This window comes from Aptenodytes patagonicus, chromosome 8 (assembly GCF_965638725.1).
Source record: "Aptenodytes patagonicus chromosome 8, bAptPat1.pri.cur, whole genome shotgun sequence".
Taxonomy (NCBI): Eukaryota; Metazoa; Chordata; class Aves; order Sphenisciformes; family Spheniscidae; genus Aptenodytes; species Aptenodytes patagonicus.
The window spans coordinates 11,061,768-11,082,881 of NC_134956.1; the positions used below are offsets into that span (position 1 = coordinate 11,061,768).

The 21,114-nt window shown below is 50.2% G+C and overlaps 1 protein-coding gene across 6 annotated transcripts in view; it reads left to right on the forward strand.

Annotated features, from left to right (window-relative positions):
• Nucleotides 1-1,817: 1,817 nt before the first annotated feature.
• Nucleotides 1,818-21,114, forward strand: part of FLNB (filamin B) — a 72,830-nt gene continuing 53,533 nt past the window's right edge. For 3 of the 6 annotated variants that reach the window (XM_076346341.1, XM_076346343.1, XM_076346344.1), the window contains exon 1: nucleotides 1,830-2,178. In XM_076346341.1, the coding sequence (XP_076202456.1) occupies nucleotides 1,830-2,178 (349 nt within the window). Of the gene's footprint in view, nucleotides 2,179-21,114 lie in introns of all 6 variants that reach the window. The other 3 variants (XM_076346345.1, XM_076346342.1, XM_076346346.1) reach the window with 2 other exon arrangements.

Consider the following 21,114-nt stretch of genomic DNA (forward strand, 5'->3'; position numbering starts at 1 on the left):
CATGAGATACACCTCATCATTTCAGTATATTAAATCTGATCTTTGATTTCTCTGATAGTTTTAAAACAGGAGGCGATGCTGGTTGGGGAGCAATGGAAGTTTAGGCATAACTCCCACTTTACCTCACCTTCATCTTTGCTTCTTTCTTATTTTCTTGTGAACAAATTTATCTAATATAACTTAGATAGTCTGGGGGAAGGAGCTGTTAGGTCACTGGAGAGAAACCACAGTGCCACGGTTTAGTAAAGGCATTACAATAAAACCCTTGAAAGAAAATAATTGGAAGTCTGTCTTCTAATTTTAGTGGGGAGCGGCTATGGTCATTTAATTAAATTAGACTTTATTGATTGTGTTTTAATGGATTTGTTTTCTCTGACAGACTCCCACATCTTTCAGTGGACAGCCTTGATGTAAATAAATACGCACGCATACACTTCGCTTGGTATCAGTGGAGCAGCTCCTGGCAGCAAAGCCAAGACTGTAAGTGTGTGATCAGCCCCTGAGGGGAGGGTGAGTGGGTGGGCACAGGCTTCCCTCGGGGCAGGGACACACAGGGACACCTCGCTGGAGCTTTCACTGACCTGGTAAGCATCATGAGACGTCTCAACAAACTGCACAAAGTCAGCACGTAGCAACTGAAGCTGGGGTAGTTCTGTTGACTCTGCTGTCATCAAATGAGTCAGCGGCAAGTCACAGTCTTGTATGTCGGCAGGGAGTGGCACAACAGGAAATCAGTCACAAAAGTGGGGGAAAAAAGGAGAGAAACCCCTGAGAATTCAAGCCTTACTTGATTGCTTTTTGAAGTTTCTATCTTCTTTAAATGGTTGATAAAATCGTGTGTATCAGTACAGAGGGTGCTATCCCTTAGCAGTGTGCTGCATCTTGTGCGAGCGCATCAACCTCTGCTGACCCAGGCTGTACTCTGCACTGCACTCCTGATGGCTGCAGTATTTTACAGGTGTGCAGAAACGAATCCCTCCCAGCCGAGAGATCAGGCTCTGCTGGCCTCTGCCGCACAGGTCCGCGCTGTGCAGGCCCCAGCGCTGGGTCACCCACCCATGGCTGCATTTACCCCCTGCCACTACCTGGTGGGTGCTGTTGCCTTTGCGATGTGAGGGGTGCTGTGCTGCCCTGGGTGTGCACAAGTGCAATGGGCGCTGCGCTCCTGGTTGTGCTATGGGTTTCAGTTGTGTTTGTGGTGCAAAGGGGCTGGCATCCCTGGCCATGCACTAGCGCCAGGTGAGTTGCACTCCTGCCTGTGTAGAAGTGCCACGGGGGTTGCGCTCTGGCCCATGCAGTGGTGCAACGCAGCTTGCGCTCCTGCCTGTCTGTGCGCTGGTGCCAAGCCGTTGCACCCCCGGCCATGCCCCGGTGCCAGGTGAGTGGCACTCCCGTGTGTGCAGCAGTGCCACGGGGGCCGCTCCCCGGCCCCGCCCCGCGCCACGGTCAGGTGAGGGTCGGTCCAGCGGGGGCCCCCCGGGGGCACCGTCCCCGCCGGGGGAGGGAAAGCCGGGCGCGCTCCCAGCCCAGCCCGGCAGCCGCGCAGCCCCCCCGCGGGGCCGATACGGCGGGGCGCGGGAGGCTGATGCAGCCGAGGGCGTGCCGCTCCCGGCGGATAAAGGCCGGGCGGCGGCGCGGGGCCCGCGCAGAGCCGGGGAGCGGAGGAGCAGCGCGGAGCGGGCGGGCCGGCCGAGGCAGCGGGACCAGGCGCCGGAGCGGAGACGCCGCTGAGCGCCGCGCTCCCTCCCCGCAGGCGGGCGGGCGCGGCCGGGCGGGGCGCGGGCGGAGCGGAGCGGATCGCGGCGGAGGAGGCGGAGCGGGGCCGCGCCATGAGCACGCAGGCGCGGGGCCAGGGCGGGCGCAGAGCGGCCGATCCCGACGGCGAGATGCCGGCCACCGAGAAGGACCTGGCGGAGGACGCGCCCTGGAAGCGGATCCAGCAGAACACCTTTACCCGCTGGTGCAACGAGCACCTGCGCTGCGTCAACAAGCGCATCGGCAACCTGCAGCACGACCTGAGCGACGGGCTGCGCCTCATCGCCCTCCTGGAGGTGCTCAGCCAGAAGCGCATGTACCGCAAGTACCACCAGCGGCCCACCTTCCGCCAGATGCAGCTGGAGAACGTCTCGGTGGCCCTCGAATTCCTGGAGCGGGAGAGCATCAAGCTGGTCTCCATCGGTGAGTGCATCCCCAGAGGGTGGTTTTTGCTTTTTTTCCCCCTCATTTTATTGTGTTTTTTTTCCCGCGCCGGCCCTTTGCCTCGCAGAGCGTGGACGGGCTCGGGGCACCGGGCGGCCGCGGGGTGCTGCCGGCCGGGCTCCCTGGGGCTGCGGGGTCAGAAGCTGAGGGATTGCTGCGTTTTCTTTCTTTAAAGAGCAAGCTTTGGGGGTGTAGTGTAGCGTTGGTCTAAAGCTGTGTGTGCCGTGGGGCTGTCCCCACAGCCTAGCTGTCGGGGCTGGCAACGCTCTCCTATCCTCCTGAGCTTCTCTCTTAGTCACTATTTCATAGGTGAGGCTTTGCTTTTAGGTCTTTTCCTGAAGAAACCCAGTGCCAGAGCATGTTGTCTCCCTGTGCAGCCAGTTTCCCCAGGCGCTGACCCCTTCAACAGCTCCAGCAGGAGATGCAGGAGATGCAGCTGGGACGATGCTTGCCCTAGCCTGCGTCTGGCTGGGCGTACCTGGGCTCAGGCAGGGTGCTGGAGCTTGACTCTCGTGGGGTGGGTGAGCTGTGCGGAGATAGGTGCTGCCGTAGGTGGTATAGGAGAGTGAGGAGACTTTTCTTGCTTGCCAGAGCCCAGTAGATGATGCCAGTATTCAGATTAGCATGGGTGCTTGCCGAAGTGCAGTTGCAGCTTTTGAACAGAATTGTATTTTCTCCTTAATTTTTCTGCTGTGGTAGGTCACGGGTAGAAAATATACAAGGACTTGTGCTAACTACAGGAGATAAGTGGTTTGAGCTAATGCCCACCCTGGCTGGCACTAGGTTTGACTGTCCATGCCATATTGGAGGGTGCAACTGCTAGATAACTGGTGGTCTGCTCAGGAAACTAAAGCTGTTGGCATGCACGTCAAATTGCAGATGGTCCCTCAGGAATGCTTGTGGTGACCGTTTTGGGAATAGCTCAGGTGTGGCCGCAATGCAGTCTAAAGCAATAATTTGAATGCCTGAGAGGTCTCTGGGAAGGAATGTGAATGCCTTTTCTAGCTCTTTGCCAGATAACTCTAATTACTGCCTCCTGGTGACTCTGGCCTCGATGAATTGCACAGCTGAATTTGGGTGAGTGCAGCTCTGTTCAGTTGTCTAAAACTCTTGGCCAAGGTGAAAGCTGTTTCCCTTCAGAGGCTTTAGCTACAATAGCAAGAAAATATAAACTTCTCCAGTTTGGGAGAGACCTGGCCCTCTCTGGAAGCCTGTGGCTGGGTGGAGTAGGTGGGTACCCTGTTGTTCCTCTCTACTAATGTGCAAAAGTGGCTTTGGATAAATGGGGACTGTTGGGTCCCGAATGGCTGATTATCCTCCTAGGGCAAAACAGCTAATGTACTTGCAGCTGGGAATGGAGCTGGTGCTAATTATTTACTTAGAGATGCATTCCCTTCGCACACAGTGGGGTTTGAGTTGCAGCTGCTGACTCCTGGGCTGAGCTTGCTTTTGCTAACATCGGAGCTCACCTCTCTGCTTCAGCCACTGGAATAGCTCCTTACCATCCACAATGCTAACACCAGGCCAGCGCTCCCCTCCTATTGTATTGTTTGCCCTAGAAAAATGTTGCTGCTCCAGCTGCCTTCCTATTTGTCTGTGGGACTTCCTGAGGGCTGTGGGTTTGGGAGATCAAGGTTAGTCTGGTCAAGCCTGGCTTCCAGCAACTTCCTTTCTAGAAATGCTGCTGCAGAATTAGACTGAGCTGCAGGGTGGCTGTAATCATTTAAAACATGTCTAACTGTTTTGCAGTTTACTTGCATTGTGTTGGCTATTAAAAAAACAAATTAAAAAAAACCCCAAACCCTGAAAAAATTTGTAGTTGAAGCTTTGGGAGAATGGAATGGCTATGGCTGCTAGTGCCTCTGCCATATCCCAGCCTCTGCATGAAGGGGTATACAGCTCCATCCGTGCTGTGCCACCAGAGCTGGAGCCAAGTGGTAGCACAGGAGCCCTACTGTACAGTCCTGGATAAACTGAGCCACTCCTGAAAAAATATTCTGAACTTGCTTTCCAAAATGACGTTCAAAGCAAGCCTTGTGGTGCTCCACTTGGTAGAAGGGGCTGAAGCCCATGCCATCTCTCCTGCAGGTGCAGTGTCGGCTGGGATTGCTGCCTGTCCCTGCTGTGTTTCTCCCTGCAGGTTTTGAAGAACTTGGGGCTTTCTTTTTGTTTCTAGTTTTTAATCTCTTTTGTGTTGCTGAACAAAAACAGGGCCATTACGGGGCCTGGAGCTATGTACCAGTAAAGGCTTTTAGGTGGAGAACTTTTATGACCAGGTTGGTCTTTAGGGCCTGGGGTGTTTAGGGCCAGCTCTGAGCCAAATCAGCTGGGAAAAGCTGACAGCTGCAGCTGCTGGATTTCTGGCATTAATAATGCCATCAGACCTCTGCTAAGTGGATGCAGTGCCGGTTCCAGTTATTATTTAACTTCCAGGAACGTTTTGGAAGCCATGTATTATGGCTCAGCTACTGCTGCTATACTACAACCACACTCTTAAACTTTTTCAGTAGCAAGCTTTTGGCATTCAGTTTTTGTCCATTTAAAATAAGTCTGCCTATACACAGAGGAATCAGTTAAACTTCTAATGTTTGACCACAACTCTTTCTGGAGGCACAGTTGGGAGTCCAACCTCTCCTGCTGCTGTTACCCCTTGCTTAGTCTCTGCTCAGAGTCTTTTGGTACTTTCAGGATGCTTTTCTTCTAGGCATGAAGTGCCTTCACTTCAGTGCAGATTTGACTGCATGTGTGGTCTTCTGTAAAAATGGCCATAAAGCACATAGGAGCTTTGTGCCATCCAGCAAAGATGGGATTGAAAGCTCTGAAAAAGGTGCTGTGGGGGGCAGGTGACTTCACAGAGTGTTAACAAGTGTTAAGTCTAGCTTTTTTTTTTCTCAGCTAGACTGAGATAAGTGCAGATTCCTGGGTGCTGAGTGGCATGTGGCGTGACAGGCGCTGGGGAGTAGGATGTCAGGAATGCAGAGCACAAGGGCTTTGCTCTTGGCTGAAGGAGCTGATCAGCTCTGCAGATTACTTTGTACGGGAGCCACATTGTGCCTTGGTAAAAGCCATAGCAAGTGGCAGAGAAGGGGGGGGTTGAAGATAATTTGGCACTGAGCTTGCCCCTAGATACCCTGATACCAGGCAATAGGAGTCAACTGATTTAGCTTAGAAACAGAGGAGTTCAGTGTCTGAACCCTGGCAGGTGGTTTTGGGCTGTGACCTGCCAAGTTGCACCGAAGCTTGCAGCCAGCAGATCCTAGGTGTGTGCTCTGGTACTGTTTGGTGCCTCTTGGCAGTGTCCTTGTGCCCGACGCTCGCCTGGCAGCCCTGTGTCGCTGGCAGAGGCAGGATGGGTGCAGAGCGGCTGGCTGGCTTGTTTGGTAAAACTGCAGTTTTGGACTGCTGCAGTCAGATTGATCAAACCGAAAAACATGTGGTTTCTCTTTACTGGGTTGTGCTTTCACCAGGTAAGTGAGCTGATCTGGCTTGCCTCGCACCTGCAGGATGTCAAGTGGTGATGCAAGTAAATGGATGGGCAGGGGCAGCTGGGGCTGTGCGGCAGCTCTGCTGCCGTGGCACTGGGATCTGGTGCCAGCTTCTGCTGCAGTTGTGTGGTTGGTTTTCAGGTTTGTCTTTGTGGTGGTCCTGAGTCCCACTGCAGTGCCTCGAGGAAGGTGAGCCATGCCAGGAGGGAGATGGGTGAGGAGAGGATGGGGTTATAATCATGGTCTGTTGGTACTTGCCTCATGGAGACTTTGGTGGGTCTTGGGATGTCCCAACTGCAGGAGTACTTCTGGAAGGGCTGTTTCTTTCTGACCGAGCTTAACCTGTGTATCAGGTGGGGTTTCGGTTAATGACCGAGTACTTGATGCATGCACTGTGCTCTATGGCGCAGACCTCCAGCATGCTCTAAAGATGAAAGTATCTTGACCTGTGAGTCTGAGTACCTCATGGAAATCTCATTTTAGGAAAATAGTTGAGAACCAACTTTCTTCCCTAGGCTGTTGATACACTGAAGGGTGACAAAGCAAATCTTAAATTTCTAGAGGAAAACTTGTCTCTTCTATAACTTGGTAAATGTATTGTCCTGTAATGCCTAGAGCTAGGTGCTTGAAAACTGAAAAAAGGAAAGTATTTTCAGCCTGTATACACTTAGGGTCTCTCTCTGTCTCACTCCAGGTGCCATTAACACATCATAAGGAGGTAGTCAAAATAGACTTGCATTTTGCCTGCCACTTACCTGTGACTTCCCTGGAGGCTGTTTTCTGGAAAATATCCAGTGTGTCTTGGAGGCAGGTTTCTGCTTCTTGGAAATGTGACACTTAATTCTTCCCCTCAAAAATTATTTTTGATAGACTGGCAGTGGGCCTCACTGCTGGAGGTGGCTTCAGTTTCTGAGGGTGGTTGGTCTCCTCAGGACTTTCCGTTTCAATAGTTGGACTGCTGGTCTGAAGAAAAAGTGGCTTTGCATGAGCTATTTGCTCCAAGTTACAGGAAACTTTAAGGTGGCTTACACAGACTGTTCTTGCATTCTTTTACATAAGAGCGGAAACTTGTAAAGTGATCAAACTTCAGTAAAATTACTTGGAACCATTCAGTAAAATTACTTGGGACCAGTTAGACTAATGTGCTAAACAGCTTTTTCATTTAAGGCACTGAATGCTATGCCAGCTATTCAAGAAGGACTGAAGTCTTAACTGCTCCATATTCTAATGGCATGTCCTGTATTGACTTACATGGGGATGTTTAAATCTAAATGGGTCAGGATAACTCTTTTCCTAGCCTACAACTGTAATCTAAGAACGTGGTTAGCCTTGTGTGTGGCCATGCTTCTGCATTGCCAGTATTGTTTGGTGTCTGCTCCAAGCGATGGGCAGTAAAACAATGATCTCTGAATCCCCCAAGCTGCAAAGGAATTCTGTGTTCTCTCTGCCCCTCAGAAACAGACTTTGATGTGCAGCGTTTGGGACCTGAACAAGGGCCTGCCAAGTTTAGATCAGTAATACATGCTAAGCAAGCACACCAGAGCAAAACAGTGTGTTGTAGGTGATGCTGGTGTGAACAGACCTCTGCTGTACTGTGACACTTGCCAGGTCTCTGGCACCAGCATCAGGTGGACCTGTCTTTACTGCCTGGCATGGTACGCAGCTCACAAATACGGCACCTGACCTGTAAGTCATTACAATAACAAAGATGCAAAGCTCAGCGACCCGGGGTTTGGCTCTGTTAGCGCTTGGTACCGGTGTGCCTGAAGAGCCTGTCCCAGTGGCTGTTGCTTACAAAGCATCAAGCCTGACTTTGGCTCTTGGTGAGGTAGCCAGGCTTTCTGTAGAGCAACCTCTAGGTTCCTGTGAGATTTTCTTGCTTTTTGTGTGTGTACTGTGATAGTACTGTGGGTCCTGTTCCAGAGCACCCACCCATGGGGAGGGGGAGTCATCTCCATGCAGGTGCACCAAGGTAGTGATGGGCATGCATGGTAGGTGGAAGTAGGTGAGGATGTGTTGCTGCAATGTGCTTGGACTTGGCAAGAAAAACCAGAATCAGATGCTCCAAGCATGTCTGTGCTGGAGGAAGGAAATGCTGTGTAGCTGAGTGTTAACTGTTGGGGGAAGAATCCAAACCAAAATATATGTAGAAAAGGCTAAGGGAAGGCACTGCCCATCCTTGTAAGGAGATCTGAACAGTCTTTGCTACAGCCTTCACTGTATGGCACTGCTCAGAAGGCTTAGTTTGTTGCAGGCTGAATTCATGCAAACGGTGGGGGGGAACAGATATGTGCCTTCACGTTGTGTTTGGAGAAGTAAGAGTAGCAGTTTTCATGAAAATACTGTGTCTGTGAAACCCGTGCTAGCTGCTCCTCTATCTTTTCTTGATTGCTCTAGTGGTGTGTGTGTGGTAGAGGTGGATACGCACCCACCCTTCCTGCAACTGCTGCCTGGGTGGGGTGAGCAGGGCTACCCTTGCTCTTCCTGGGAACTTGACCTCTGGTTCAGAGTTGAATCAACCGAGATCTGAGGTTATCTCTTCAATGGGCTAAGTGAGCTCTGCCTGTTGATTTGGATTAATGCAATGAAGCTCGAGTGAGGTTTCTTCCCTAGGTTTTGCTTCTGGGGACTTGGTGCAGATTTCTTTTCCCCACAAGGCAAACGTTTCTGTAGCTCCCACTCCTGCCTGTTCATGTCCTTCCTGAGGAAGGACCAGTGCTCTGTAATCTGATAGGGAAGACACTTTCTTCCAGGTCATTGTTAGGAGATAAATCTTAGTTCCTGTACTCAAAAGCCTTGCAGTGAGTGTATGTTGTATCATAATGAGATGGTTCTCTGGGCTCTGATGTGGTCTCTAACCTGTCTGTGAGCCTCCCTCAGCTTTCTGTTCCTCCTGCAACTAACCTTGAGTTTTGGAGGTGTCTACATAATATCTGGTACATCACAGTGAGGATTGGATCCGCTGTGGTGGGCTTTGGGTTCGGCTAATGGATTACAATTCCTTGTGTAAACACTATTCTGCTGTAAGCAGTTGAAGTCTAACATCCGTAGTGAGATGTATGCAATGTCTAGTTCCTACTGTGCTAGTACATGGCAACTGTAATACTCACAACCACTGCGAGAATAAACTGGATTTTTTTATGTTAGCGAAAACAAGCTAGGCCACTTCAAACAACAGCCAAATGAAGCTTTGCCCAAGTTCCTGGGAAAGCAAGGGTTGCCTTGCATGTCCTCCCTTGTGCTGAGTAACACAGCAGACACTGCCCTGGAGCTGCCTGGGGGTGGGCAGAGGATGGAGCAGCTGAATCCTGTTTCCCCTGGTGTGATGGGTTGGGGTTGTTTGGACCTCCTGCTGATACTGCCCTTGGAAGAAAGCAGCCATGGCTCTCTAATAAACTGTCTGAGAAGAGTGGCCACACACACACTGCACTGGTTGCTAATGGGATGTTTCCTCTGAGTCAGGTAGGTGATGGTCCTCTGCTGTTCCTTACAACTCACAGAAGTAGACAGCTAATCTAATGGGAAGGAACCAATAAATACTGAAGGCAATCTCTAAAGCATAAATTCAGCTGATAATTCAGTTGTTTTTTCTGGGTCACTGAAATATAGCAAGTTTTACTGATCAGGCTGGTAAGTTGGTGGTGGCAGAACTTTGAACATCCAGGCTGGAATCTTTCTTGCAAAGGGACAAGCTGTTTTCATCTAACAGCAGCAGCAGGTTGCATGAACTCTCCTGCCAACGTTACCCAGTAATAGCACAAAAATGGCTGTGGGCTGCAATGACATCATGGGCTGTGGCTCCTTCTTTCTTGCTTCAGGGCATGCTGTAAATCATGACACGTTTATTTGTCAGAGCATTGAATTACTCCAGCATGAGCTGGCCAGGCTGTGTGGCAGCACAGCTCCTGAAAGCTGGGTCCTCTGAGGGTGAGGTGGGCACAGACAGACGGACTGCCGTGATGACACCCAGCCTGCCTGCTGTGAGGGAAAAATTGGGCAAGGGCTGTCACAGCAGCATGTCACCCAGGTGCATGCTAGCAGGCGGTGCATTGCTGCAGACAGTGCTTGCATGGTGTCGGTGCTGTGCCGAGCAACCAGCCAGAGGCTGTGAGCAACCCTCTGCTCTTGCCACACTGTTGGGGAGGCTCTTGCTGTCTTCTGCAAGTCTGGGTGGGGTGCAAGCGTTCGCAAGACTGGACACAGGTCCTTTGCACTGCCGCTCTGCTGTGGAGCAGTAACTGAAAGCAGTGGAGCCACCCTTCCTGCTAGCCCACGGCTGGTGCATTTCCACCAGCTCTTTGTGCTGAAATCTGGGGGGGCACTGCAAACTGCCTGTGAGATGAGCTCTGGGCTGAGCTATTGAATGCTGCCCTGAAACGCCAACTCCTGTGCCTTGCATAGGTGCTGCGAGCGTGTCTGGACCTGGGGGCTGCTCCAGCCTGACCTGGGGGTGGGATGCTGGCGGTCAGCTCTCCTCCACTGTTCACAGCCCATGGTGACTTCAGGCTACCCTGGGCGCTTGTGGCTGCCTACTGGTTTTGATTAGTCTGTGGCTGCTCTAGTGGGAAGACAATGTATGTGTCTGTACTTCTGAGCCTACATTAAAGGGCACTGTCATGGTTGGTGGGCCTAAAATGAGCTGTAGGTGGCAACTGGTGAGCTGTGTTATGTAAACAAGCTTTGAAAGTCTCCTCTGGAGCCCTGCAGCTGAAGGCACAGTGCACGGAGCTGCTCTGAGCAAACACCCATGATATGTGCATCTGAAGGTTATTCAAACACAGAAGAGGAAATACTGTTCCCCTCAGCTAGATACTAACGTGTTCTATCTATGCTTCCTTTAATTGGTATAATTAACTGTTTTACATTCCCTTTTCTCACAACAACCTTGCAGCAGTTTTAGTGGACTTCCTATAGGCAAATACTGGCAAGTGAGGTCTCGGAGCTAGTTTAGGTCTCAAGGCTAAAACACTGATGGGTACATCTTGGAGGTGATCTTTACCTTTGTGCAGATCCTCTCTTTATTGTAAGGTGAGTGGTAGCAGCAGGTCCCTCTGGGCATGGACCACAGGAGTGAAGAGCCAGAGCTTGGGGGGTATGTGCAGGGTCCTGCGTTTGTCTCTGATGCATCTCCCTGGCTGGGAACTGACAGTGTAACAAATGTACCTTGTATCTGTCATGGTGTGAGACACAAATCTTGGATTAATCTGACTGCTTTTGATCCTTGCTACAGAACAAGGAGCACTGGCTTGCTAAACAAAGTTGACGTCTAACTGTCATCTTCATGGTGCAAGGTACCGAGTGTTACTTCACCTTCATAGCTAGACAGTGAATTTCTGTAGGGTTTCCTTCTCTCTGCAAGACTTGGAGTAATTCTGCTTGTCGGTCTCCCGAACAATCCAAAGCCAAGGTGCCTTTGAGCCTGCTCCAACACCAGGATGCTCCTGCAGAGCTGCTGTTTGCTGGTGTCACTGCTAGTTGCAGTGGCTCTCTGAGCAGTTGTCACTTGCTCAGATGTGGCTTGTTATCAAATTCCGCTGTGGGGAAAGAGTTGGTGTCTGAGCAGACTTAACATACCAGCTGTGGGAAGACTTAAGATGCTAGTTGTGTTGTTTCAGCTTTGTTCTGGCTGTTGATTAACAGTGTCACTGCATGCAAATATCTGATAGCTTGTCTAACTGCTTGAACAAGATCAATGATCTAATTAAAATTCAAATAGAAACAGCTTTAGTTGTCTCTGAGGATTACTTCTTTTGGTAACTTCTAGGCTTGTGGTAAAAATGCAGCTATGAAGAAATAGAAAAACTAGGCTGGAGACTGCTAGGAAAATTTGTGGTGACTCTTGAAAGGGCAGTGACTTCCAGTGCCACAGCCCGAGCTCAGCAGTGCTGGACACTGGCTGTCAGATGTCAGGACAAAGACATGGAGGCTTTTAAACTGGGACCATGGGACCCTCTACAGTGGTGCCATCTTAATGCTTTGTGGTGATGTAGCTCCATGGTATCTAGTGCTGGCAGAAGTGAGTTTGACACTCTTAACAGAGGATGCAGTATGTGTGCTGGACAGCTGAACAACTACACCAAATATGGGTGGCCAAAGGGAGGAGGGTAACTCTTACCACAACCCGGTACAGCTGCTATTAGAGAAGACCCCGGCTGGCAGAGGTTGGCTGCATGTTGATAAACCAGCTCCTGTACTGATAGTACTTCCCTGACCTAACCTGAGTAGTGAGCAAGAGGGAGGATTGCCAGCTCAATCAAGTGGCCAAAGGCCAAGTGAGATGTCTACTTGAGGGGCCATAAAAATCAGGCTACCAAGGAGTGCCTGCAGATCCCTGTGGCCCTGAGCTGCAGTGTGTCCTGGGGCTCCCCAGAGCTGTGTAGAAGCAGGTGCAGCTCACAGGTAGCCAGTTATGTTTTTGCATCCAAAAAAGTTAGAAAAGCCTGGGATAGTCAGTCCACCAGTGGTTCAGGTTCTCTCCCAAAATGTAAGAGTGAAGAAGCACTAATTGCATTCAGCTTACTGCCACTGTAAAGTGGGGCTGGCTCAGCCCTGCCCTTGGTGCTGTCACACGGGATGATTAGTGGCTGCTAAGTGAGCATTACTGAGCATGCTAATGACTTGCAGACATCTGCAGTTATAGAGATAGGAGCATGTGGGACTCTTGGACAAGGGTATTGCAAAGACCTTGTCCCAGAGAATTAACCACATCGCCGCTGGGATCCTCATATACTGCTTTCTGGGAGGAAACGGTTTGGAGCTACTCTGCAACAGTCAGCTCACAGAGGTGGTTTGCTCTGCCATGAAAGCACCAGGAGCAGCAGGCTCCAGTGAGGAGCTGCTAGTTCAGGCCCTGGAAACAGTGGCGATGTCTGGGGTTTCCCAGGTGGAAAGCTCTGCTGAACAACTCTGACTCAACCAGGGAAGCCCCTTGAAGTTAGTGGCATAAAACCCTACTTCAACAAATCTACTTCAAATTTTGCTGTGGTTTTGTAGCCTAGCTCTGAGTTTAGTGTTTAAAACTAAAGAAATACCTCTTCTGATATAGATAAATAACTGAAGAAAACTATGTACCTTTAACAGGTTTTTAATTGGAAGGAGGAAAAATGAACTGCTTCATATGAAGTGCTGCAACTATTGGTTGAAAACACTGCCTGAGGCAGAGGAAGCTTAAATATTTTAATTAACCAGCTTTATTACTTAAACATAGGCTTTAATAAGCTGCAGAATATTTCATACTGTACCTGTAAGAAAAGTAGCTCAGGCTTCTGAAGCAGTACCTGGACAGCAAGAGTATTCAAGCTCAAATGCAGAAGCTGAAAGGAGCTGCCCAGTCTCCATCTAGGAGTAGGACAACAACTGTGGGGCTTTTGTTCTGTCTGGATGGAGGTAGTAGCATGTTACTAAACATTTTTCATGGTGAAATGGAAGCATTGATAACAAACGAGGTGGCCTAACGCTGTACCTAACCTGGTAGGTAACTGGAAGGGGTATGGGAGATCAGGCAGAGCAGTGTAGCTTGTGATGTTGCTGCAACTATTCCAGCTCTAGCAAAATTGCCCCTAGAGCCACTGCTTTATTTTTTTTGTGTTGTGTTAAAAATGTGAAATACAATAGGCTTGCAAATGTGAACAATGTGAGACTGCAGATTAAAAATGAAATCTTGCAGCTGGTGAGGATTTGGGTAATTGCCTGCACCCTGCCTAGTCAGCATGTGTGTGGTGGGGTGCTGTCCCTGAAGACTAGGGAGAGAGCTGTGAGCTTGTGAAGTTTGGAAAGACTTGTGTGAAGCCTTTAGTTGGAAGATTTGAAGTCTAGCCTCCAGAGAGGAAAGGTGGTATCCCTCTGAGTGCTGGCTAGGTCAGAAACTCTGTTAGCGGCCAGAGCCTGTTATGGCTGAGCAGCTCCTGACCAAGTTGGATTAGGCTGGTGGTGTCAAATGAGCAGAGCTGCTCCTGCCTCTTGCTAGGAGCAGGCTGCAGGGGGAAGAGCAGGAGGATGGTTCCTGAGCAGAGCCCGTGCATGGCACAGGACCCACCGTGTGGGAGAGCAGTTCCAGGGGCTGGGGCCGGCCAGCCGGTGGCAGCTGAGGTCCTGTGGTCTGCTCGGAGCAATGCAAAACTCGCACATCTGAAGCAGAGCTTCGCTGTGTGGTGAGGGAGTTTTGGTGGGAGGAGTGGGTATGTGGTCTGTACAAGCGTGCGTCACACAGCTGTGGCTAATATGTGCTCAAGCTGTACCATTAATCCCATATGGTCCTCTTTAAGGTGCTCAGAGACCACCCATGCAGACTGTGCCTCTGCAGATTCACCACTGTGCTCCTCCTCATGAAGGCTCCTCTCAAAAGAGGTCTGTCTGATAGTGGCTGCCACCGTTGGATGAATTACCTGGGCCTCAAGCCAAGCGTCTATTCCTTATGTTAGCGGCTTGTAGCTGAAACCATATAAACACAGCGCTATCCTGTGTGGGATGTTAAACACACAGGGCTTAATTCTCAGCCGTGCAGGGGTGAGCCTTGCGCTATGTGCAGATGGAAGTGTGTTTACTGCTGGGTTGCACAAGTATACAAAAATACGTTCAAACAACTTCACCGCTTTCTCCAGAAAGAGGGGAAAGCTTCTTCCTTCAAGAAGCAGCTGCACAGCACTGAATATTTCTTAAGGATTGATGTTCCAGGAAGAAAGTAGCCTTCTTCCTTCTTGGACAGGGATGGTCATGGTTTCCAGTGGAGGGGAGGATAGGTGTCTGTATGTGAAAGTTCATGAAGAATTAACATCTAGCTGGCTTACACACAAAAGCATTAAGACATCTTCATAGTGGTCATGGAAAGCAACAGTGCCTGCCAGGACTGCAGGGATGCACAGTGGATGCACGTGTTTGCAGTGACTGTGCAACTGCCCTGAGCATCCTCACTTGGTGCGTGGCTGCAGAAAGCAGCGTGGCCTGTGCAGATGTGTCATCCTCCTCCTGATGGGCACTCACATGGCAATGCTGCGGCAGCGGCCGGAGCTCGGAGGCAGGACAATGGCAGACTTCAGGTGTTTCGTGCCATCATGGCAGTGCTAAATCGTAGTGGCCTGGTGAGACACTTTCTGGTGGCAGTGTGTGGGTGTAGGGCTGCTTTCAGTGCTGTGTGTTAAGAGTGTGTACTTATGTCTGTCAAAATGAACTGTTGAAATGGCTCAGATGTTAGAGGGAGGTTTACAAAAAGGCTGTTCCTATCTGCAGTGGGGGTACAATTGCATATTAGAGATTAATTACCTTTCCTATTGCTTCTCAGGGAAATGGTAGGACAGAGATAGCTGACCTGCTGATAAATTCTGGAATAACTTTGTCACTGGGCTACAGGGCATCTGTAACAGGGTATCTGTGCTTAAATGCTTCAAAACAAACCTGCATGGAGCAGTGCTCTTAGGTGCTCAGAATCAGAGACTATCAGAACTGAGACAAACCACAAATCTTTTGCGTGGCTAAAGTAACTGGCAGGGTATTTTCTGATGTGTCACCAACCCTGGACCACAAAGTATGCTCCAATCCTGAGCTCTTTGGTGCTGCAGCGTGGAGTGGAGATGGGTTGAGCTGTGCAGGGCTGCATGAATGGGGATTTCTGTCGAACAGCCCTGTGTACAGTGAATCACGGTCAGTACAGTGATTCTGGTTTCAGATGGAAAAATTGAATCTTGGTGTATGTTGTGGCCAAGGATTTCCCCAAACAGTAATCACTTCTGATAATTTCTAATGTGTTGGTTTTGGCTTCAGAAACTCCATCCATTGCAGCTTTCGTGCCTGGCGTCTGCCGCACAGAAGATGTTGGACAGCCCTATCTGAATGGGCTCATTTATCTCGGCAGGATTTTACATGCTGTTTCTTATAACTATCTTGACCTACCCCCAGTGTGAGTAAACATGCTCTTCAGTAATGCAGAGGTCACTCTGGCGCCTGGAAACCTCTGGATTACTTGTTGCTCTTTGGCCTTGCCGAGGCATATTTTTTATTTTTGCAGATGCATCTCTTGCACCTTTTCCATCTCCAATGCACGCTGGTGCCTGAGGGTGGACCTTCCCGTTGGTCCCCTGCACTGAAGCCTGGTAACGTTCCTTCAGTAATGTAAGATACAACACAGTGCTAATGACTTGTCACCTAATGCCTCTGCCAGCCCCCGGGAGGTCTTTGCAAGAACTAGCCAGGTTTTTAACCTTGATTCAACCTGAAGTGACCTGGTGAGATTTAGGATTACCTTAATCCTGCAGAGATGGTTGCAGTGCTGTCATGCTGCAGAGACAATTCCTAGTTTTGTTGTGCTACACTTGCAGAATTCTGACTACAGCTGTTTTTATCAGTTCAGCCTTGCTGATCAAGGCTTGGCTTTCTAGTTGTGTAAGCACAGGATGTGTTGTGAGGAGGCGCTTTTTTGTTTGCATGTGTGCATGAAATAACAACCTCGAGTTTATCAGACTCCTAGACAAGTATTTTGTGCTAAGCTTAGACAACTTTGCATTTGACTAAAACTTTAATGTCTGTCTTAAAGTGAAACTTGCTTCCTGTGAATTGGGTAGTGGTGTTGCTGACTCGGGCGTAGCTGCCTGCTCTGCCTGATGGGAAGTTGAAACCTTGCTGTGCTGTGGCAATAAATGTACCGACCCCTGGGGAGCAGAGACCTGGCGTAGGATCATTCCCCTTTCATTCCCATCTCATGCCCAGAGGAGGGAGGTGTAGTTTGTGTTGTGTCACTTGGTTTCAAAAGCCGAGCCAAGCGCTTCTCAGCAGAGCGTGGCAAAGGCAGGAAGGCTCCTTTCTTCACCCCTCCCTCCATCATTTAACAGAAATCCACTTTCCTGCATGCTCACTCCCCACTGCAGGGACTTTCCTTCATCAGTCATTCCCGAATGATTAATCAGCGCTCGGGTGGCTTGCGTTGCCCTGTCCCCACGGCTTCCTGGTGCTTCCCACCCCTGGCGTTTGACTCCAGGGCTGTGGGGGTGAGCGGCGGTGTGGGTGCGATCCTGCAGCCCTTCCCACGGCCCCGATCCCACGCTGCCCGATCCCACGCTGCCCGGCCCTTTCCGGGGGCTTTCCCAGGCAGCCCGTTGCCCGCGGGGTCGATGCAACCCGTCTTCGGGGTGCTGCCAGCCATGCCGTCCTGGAGGATGGGGGGGCTGCTCTGTCACCCCGAACCGGCGGGCAGCAGGAACAGCCCGAGCGACTCGGGCTCCCTTTGCGCGGTGAGGCATGGAGGGGTTGCAAGCCCGTTCTGCCGCCCGGCTTCCACTCGTGTCTCCCCGAAACCCGGAGCTTTGCCACCGAGGGCGCCGACCTCCAACCGCCGCGTTTGGCAGCGGCGCGGGGCGCTTCCACCGTCCCCGGCCAGAGGCAAGCGGGAGCCGCGGCGTCCCGGCCGCTCCCAGGGCCGGCACCGGAGGGGCGGCGGGATGAGCTCAGCAGCGGGGAATGCACTTCGCTGGGCGGGAGGGGGGCCGCGCTCGCAGGGCCCATTGTCGGGGCGGTTTTGGCAATGATGTCATGGACGGCGGCGTGCCGCGGCAGGCCCCGCGCGCTCAGGAGGGCGGCCGGAGCCCGCTTCCCCATCGGCGATGGGCGGGCGCAGGGAGCCGCGGGTGGGGCGCGGGGGGTTTACGAGAGCGGGGAGCGTTACGGTGCCTCCCGCCCCACGGCCACCGGGCGCTCGGCCGCGCTGGTTAACGAGCCGAGCCGGGGTTTCGGGGTCAGAGCGCGGCGGTGGCGCGCTGGCGGGCTGCCCCGCGGAGCTGGCGAGGGGCTCGCTCGCTGCGAACAAAGCAGCACTTATGGGAACTTGCTGCTGTACGAAGGCTGAACATTCAGAGTCCTCCCCCCCCCCCAAAAAAAAAAAAAAGGGATCTCGAATAATTAGCGCAGCATTCCTGTGTGCAGCTCGGCTGGGTATCTGCACCGCGGCCCTGCAGCTGCGAGCGGGGACCTGCTTGGCCGTGAGCAACCGAGTCTGAAATAGCCAGTGTGAATGGCAGCTCTTACTCTTCTGTACTGCATCTTTGCTCGCTGCTAGTCCCGTCCCAGCAGCGTGCAGGCCGTGTGGAGCCCTCCTTGCGCTCGTGGTGGAGATGCTCCCCAGGAGCGCTGGCTGCAAGTCGGATGTGCTCTAACACCTCCTGCCTGGGGCTTTTCTTGAACATCAGATCCCCACACATTTACCTTCTCATATCCATAACTTGGTATATGGCTCTTAAGGCAACAGAAACTGTAGGTGTATTCAGACTGAAAGTATTAAGGAATTTGATCCTAAGCCACCTGCAGTTTGACTTTTTTCCTCACCCACCCGAACAGTTCCTAATTTTGAAATTCTCGACTTCTTCCAACCCCCTTGGGTTTCCACTTTTTCTTGGACAAGCTGGGTTGGTTGCTGTTGTTGTTATACTGCTGGCTTAAACTTGCTTCATGTTATGGCTTTCTTTTCTGGATGTGAGACTTAAGTGGACTCCAGGTGCCCATTAAGAAGTTGGGCAGAGCTATTTTAATCTGTATTTCACTCCTGTGAGCTCCACTAGTTTGATTCTTTTTATTCTTTTCTGTATTAAAAATCTGTGTGACTTTTTCTTGCCAAGCCTGCACTGAAAGGGCTGGATTTGACCTTATTTTTACAGTTGCCTGTTCCACCTCATGAGACATCCTTTCCAGAGGCCCAGTATGCACTAGTGGACTGTACAAGGTGATGGGTGCGATAGTGGCCTGAAGTTCTCTGACTGATCTGGATGGTTTCAAATCCAGTTAAAGCAAAAACTGTCAAAAATCTCTGAATTGTAGTGTTTAATATCTCAAATCCTAAGTTGACTCTCACAAAGGAATCTTACTTTTTTTTTAACAACCAGACACTCTGGTAAGCATAAAGGAAAATTGGTTTCTGTCCCCTTAAAAAAAAAAAACAAACAACTTTTTTTCCGTCCTTCTGTCTGTGCCCAGATCAGCATTCTGTTCTTACAACCCTCTAGTGAAATGGCATTCCTCCTCTGAAAAACTCACCTTGTAAAAAGCTTGGTGGATCTGCTGTGTACATGGTGTATCACTTAGACTTCCTGAAGATACACTTCCTCAGGTAATGAACACCCTGAGGCTCGTTAGTGAAGCTGACTGCTGTCTGTGTCTCGGCACACTGCAGGAGCTAAGCTGGGAGTGGATGAGCTGAAAGCCTGCTGGTGTTCAGGTAATCTGGATGCCGAGGAGCAGCTCTCCTATGGGTCACAGCACCAACTGCAAACACCGCTGAGAAGCAGAGATGCAGTGGGGCTGGAGCGCAGTGCTGTTAGAGGCTAGCAGGTCACAGCTAGGAATCTACAAAACTGGCTGGAGTTCAGCTGCCCTGGAGCCAACCCTGTGCACAGCCTGTGCTTTCATGGGGTAAGCCGGCTGCACGTGGCTGGACAACGCGCTGAGCCTTGAGAAGCTGCGAGGTGGACCTGGGCTTAAGGGTCATCGGAGGAAATTGTGCTTTGAGAACATACTGCAACTGAGGAACCCATGTAGTTGATTTAAAGACATATTATCCCTACAAGGGATGTCACTAATGTCCTTAGCAGGCGTGGTAAGCCTGTGAACACATACTGTATGCTTCAGCAAAGAATTTCCTTAGGCAGCTTGTTCAGCTCTGTCTCATCTGCATACTTCTGTTTGGCACGCACACAGTGCAGAGCAGGGCTTTGGAAAAGCTCAGTTCAATGTGGAGTTTTCACTGTTGCAGAATATTAAGCCCTAATGAGTTTCTGTCCCCCAATTGCTATAGCTTTTTAACAATAGGTGAGAATAATTAGAGGTGGGGAAGTGCTTAGAAACTTCAAGACACCAGGATTTAAAATTCCTACAATCTCTATGATCCATAACTGACATGAACTTTGTGTGCTATACAAAGTTCCTTCTGTATCTGGAAATAGGGACTAAGGGCTGTTGTTGAGACTGCTCCTTTGTTTTGTGTTAAGGACCATGCATTTTGGGTTCTTCCTCCATATAATGCATAAAACAAAATTGTAAATGGGGGAAGACATCAAGATTGGACAGGGTGACCACCTTTTAGAGAAGCTGGATGCAAAGATCAGTGCTGGTTGTGGTAGAACTTCCACGTGTGAAGATCAACAGCAAAACTTCTGAGATGACTTTGCTCAGACTGAACAAGCCGTGTTGACTGCAGCCTCAGTCAAGAAACTGCTTCAAAAAAAGATTCACTACTCAAAAGTTGCTTTTTCAGTCCTTCATTTGTTTCACAAGACTTCGCACAGTCTGTATTACTAGCTTGACTTAGTAAGGAAGCTGTCTGCTGTGGTAGCTTATCTTGTTTCCACTAATTGTCCAACAGAAAATTACTTGCAGCTCTGCTGTAGGGCAGAGTTCAAGGAGTGTTGCCACAGTTTGGGTAGTACTTGTGCTTAATGTGAACGCAAAGCAGACTTGCACATGAGCAAAAGATAGTAGTCACAAACTTGTCTGTAACACTGGGTTTTTTTTCAATTGTAGAATAATTTAGTTTTGAAGAGACCTAATGAAGGTCATATAGTTCAAGCCAGTTACTGCAGGTAGAGTTTAGGGTTCTCTACTGGAGTAGATGAATTTGCAAGCTTCAAATCAATACCAGGTTTCAGTTCTGGCGCTTGCTCCTGGGGCAGCTGCAAGCACAAATGTAGAGGACCAAGCTCTGCAGCGTTGGCGGTTTTCCACTTGGTAGGTTGGGTTGGGAAGCTTTTTGTGGCCCAAGCCATAAAAACGACATACATTTGTCTCTGGTCACATTGCTGGCTCAGGCTAGTCACGCTGCTGGCTGAAGGCTAGGCACTTTAAAGTCTGTCTGTGCTTTAAGGAGTGTGATAGTAACAGTCCAAGTGTAACATATTGTATTAATATTTAGTATAGATCAACAATTATAAATCAGCTTGAGCAGTTAAAACTTGGTTCCTTTTCAAGACTGAGACTGGTAGTGTGTAGTGCCGGCCTATGGAATTGCCATAATCCATTTTTTGGGCCAGTTGCCACTTAGTTAATAGGATAATAAAAGGGTAAGAATTACAATCTAGACTCAGAGGTGTGATGGGGGAAGCAAACGAGCTCTGGTTCAGTCTGTTTTCCTCTTCACCCTACCAGGCAGCCACTTAAATCCTAATAGCTGACTAAGAAGCAGGATACTCCTACATAAAACTTAATGTTGTAGGCTATATATAGGCTTTTCTTTTTTTTTTTTTACAGAAGAGTGAGTGCTCGCTTGTTCAATGCTGGTGTTGATTCTGCAGAACGGCTTAAGTCTTGTTGGCAGGTTTTCCCCAGCAGTCAGCGTGTAGGTCATGTCGAGTTGCATCCCGACGCCAGGACCTCTCGGCAGCGGGCTGACTGCAGCCTGTCCCTGCAGACGGCTTCTGCCTGCGTGTAGCTGAGCTAGGGCTGCATCTTGCTTGACGGCTGT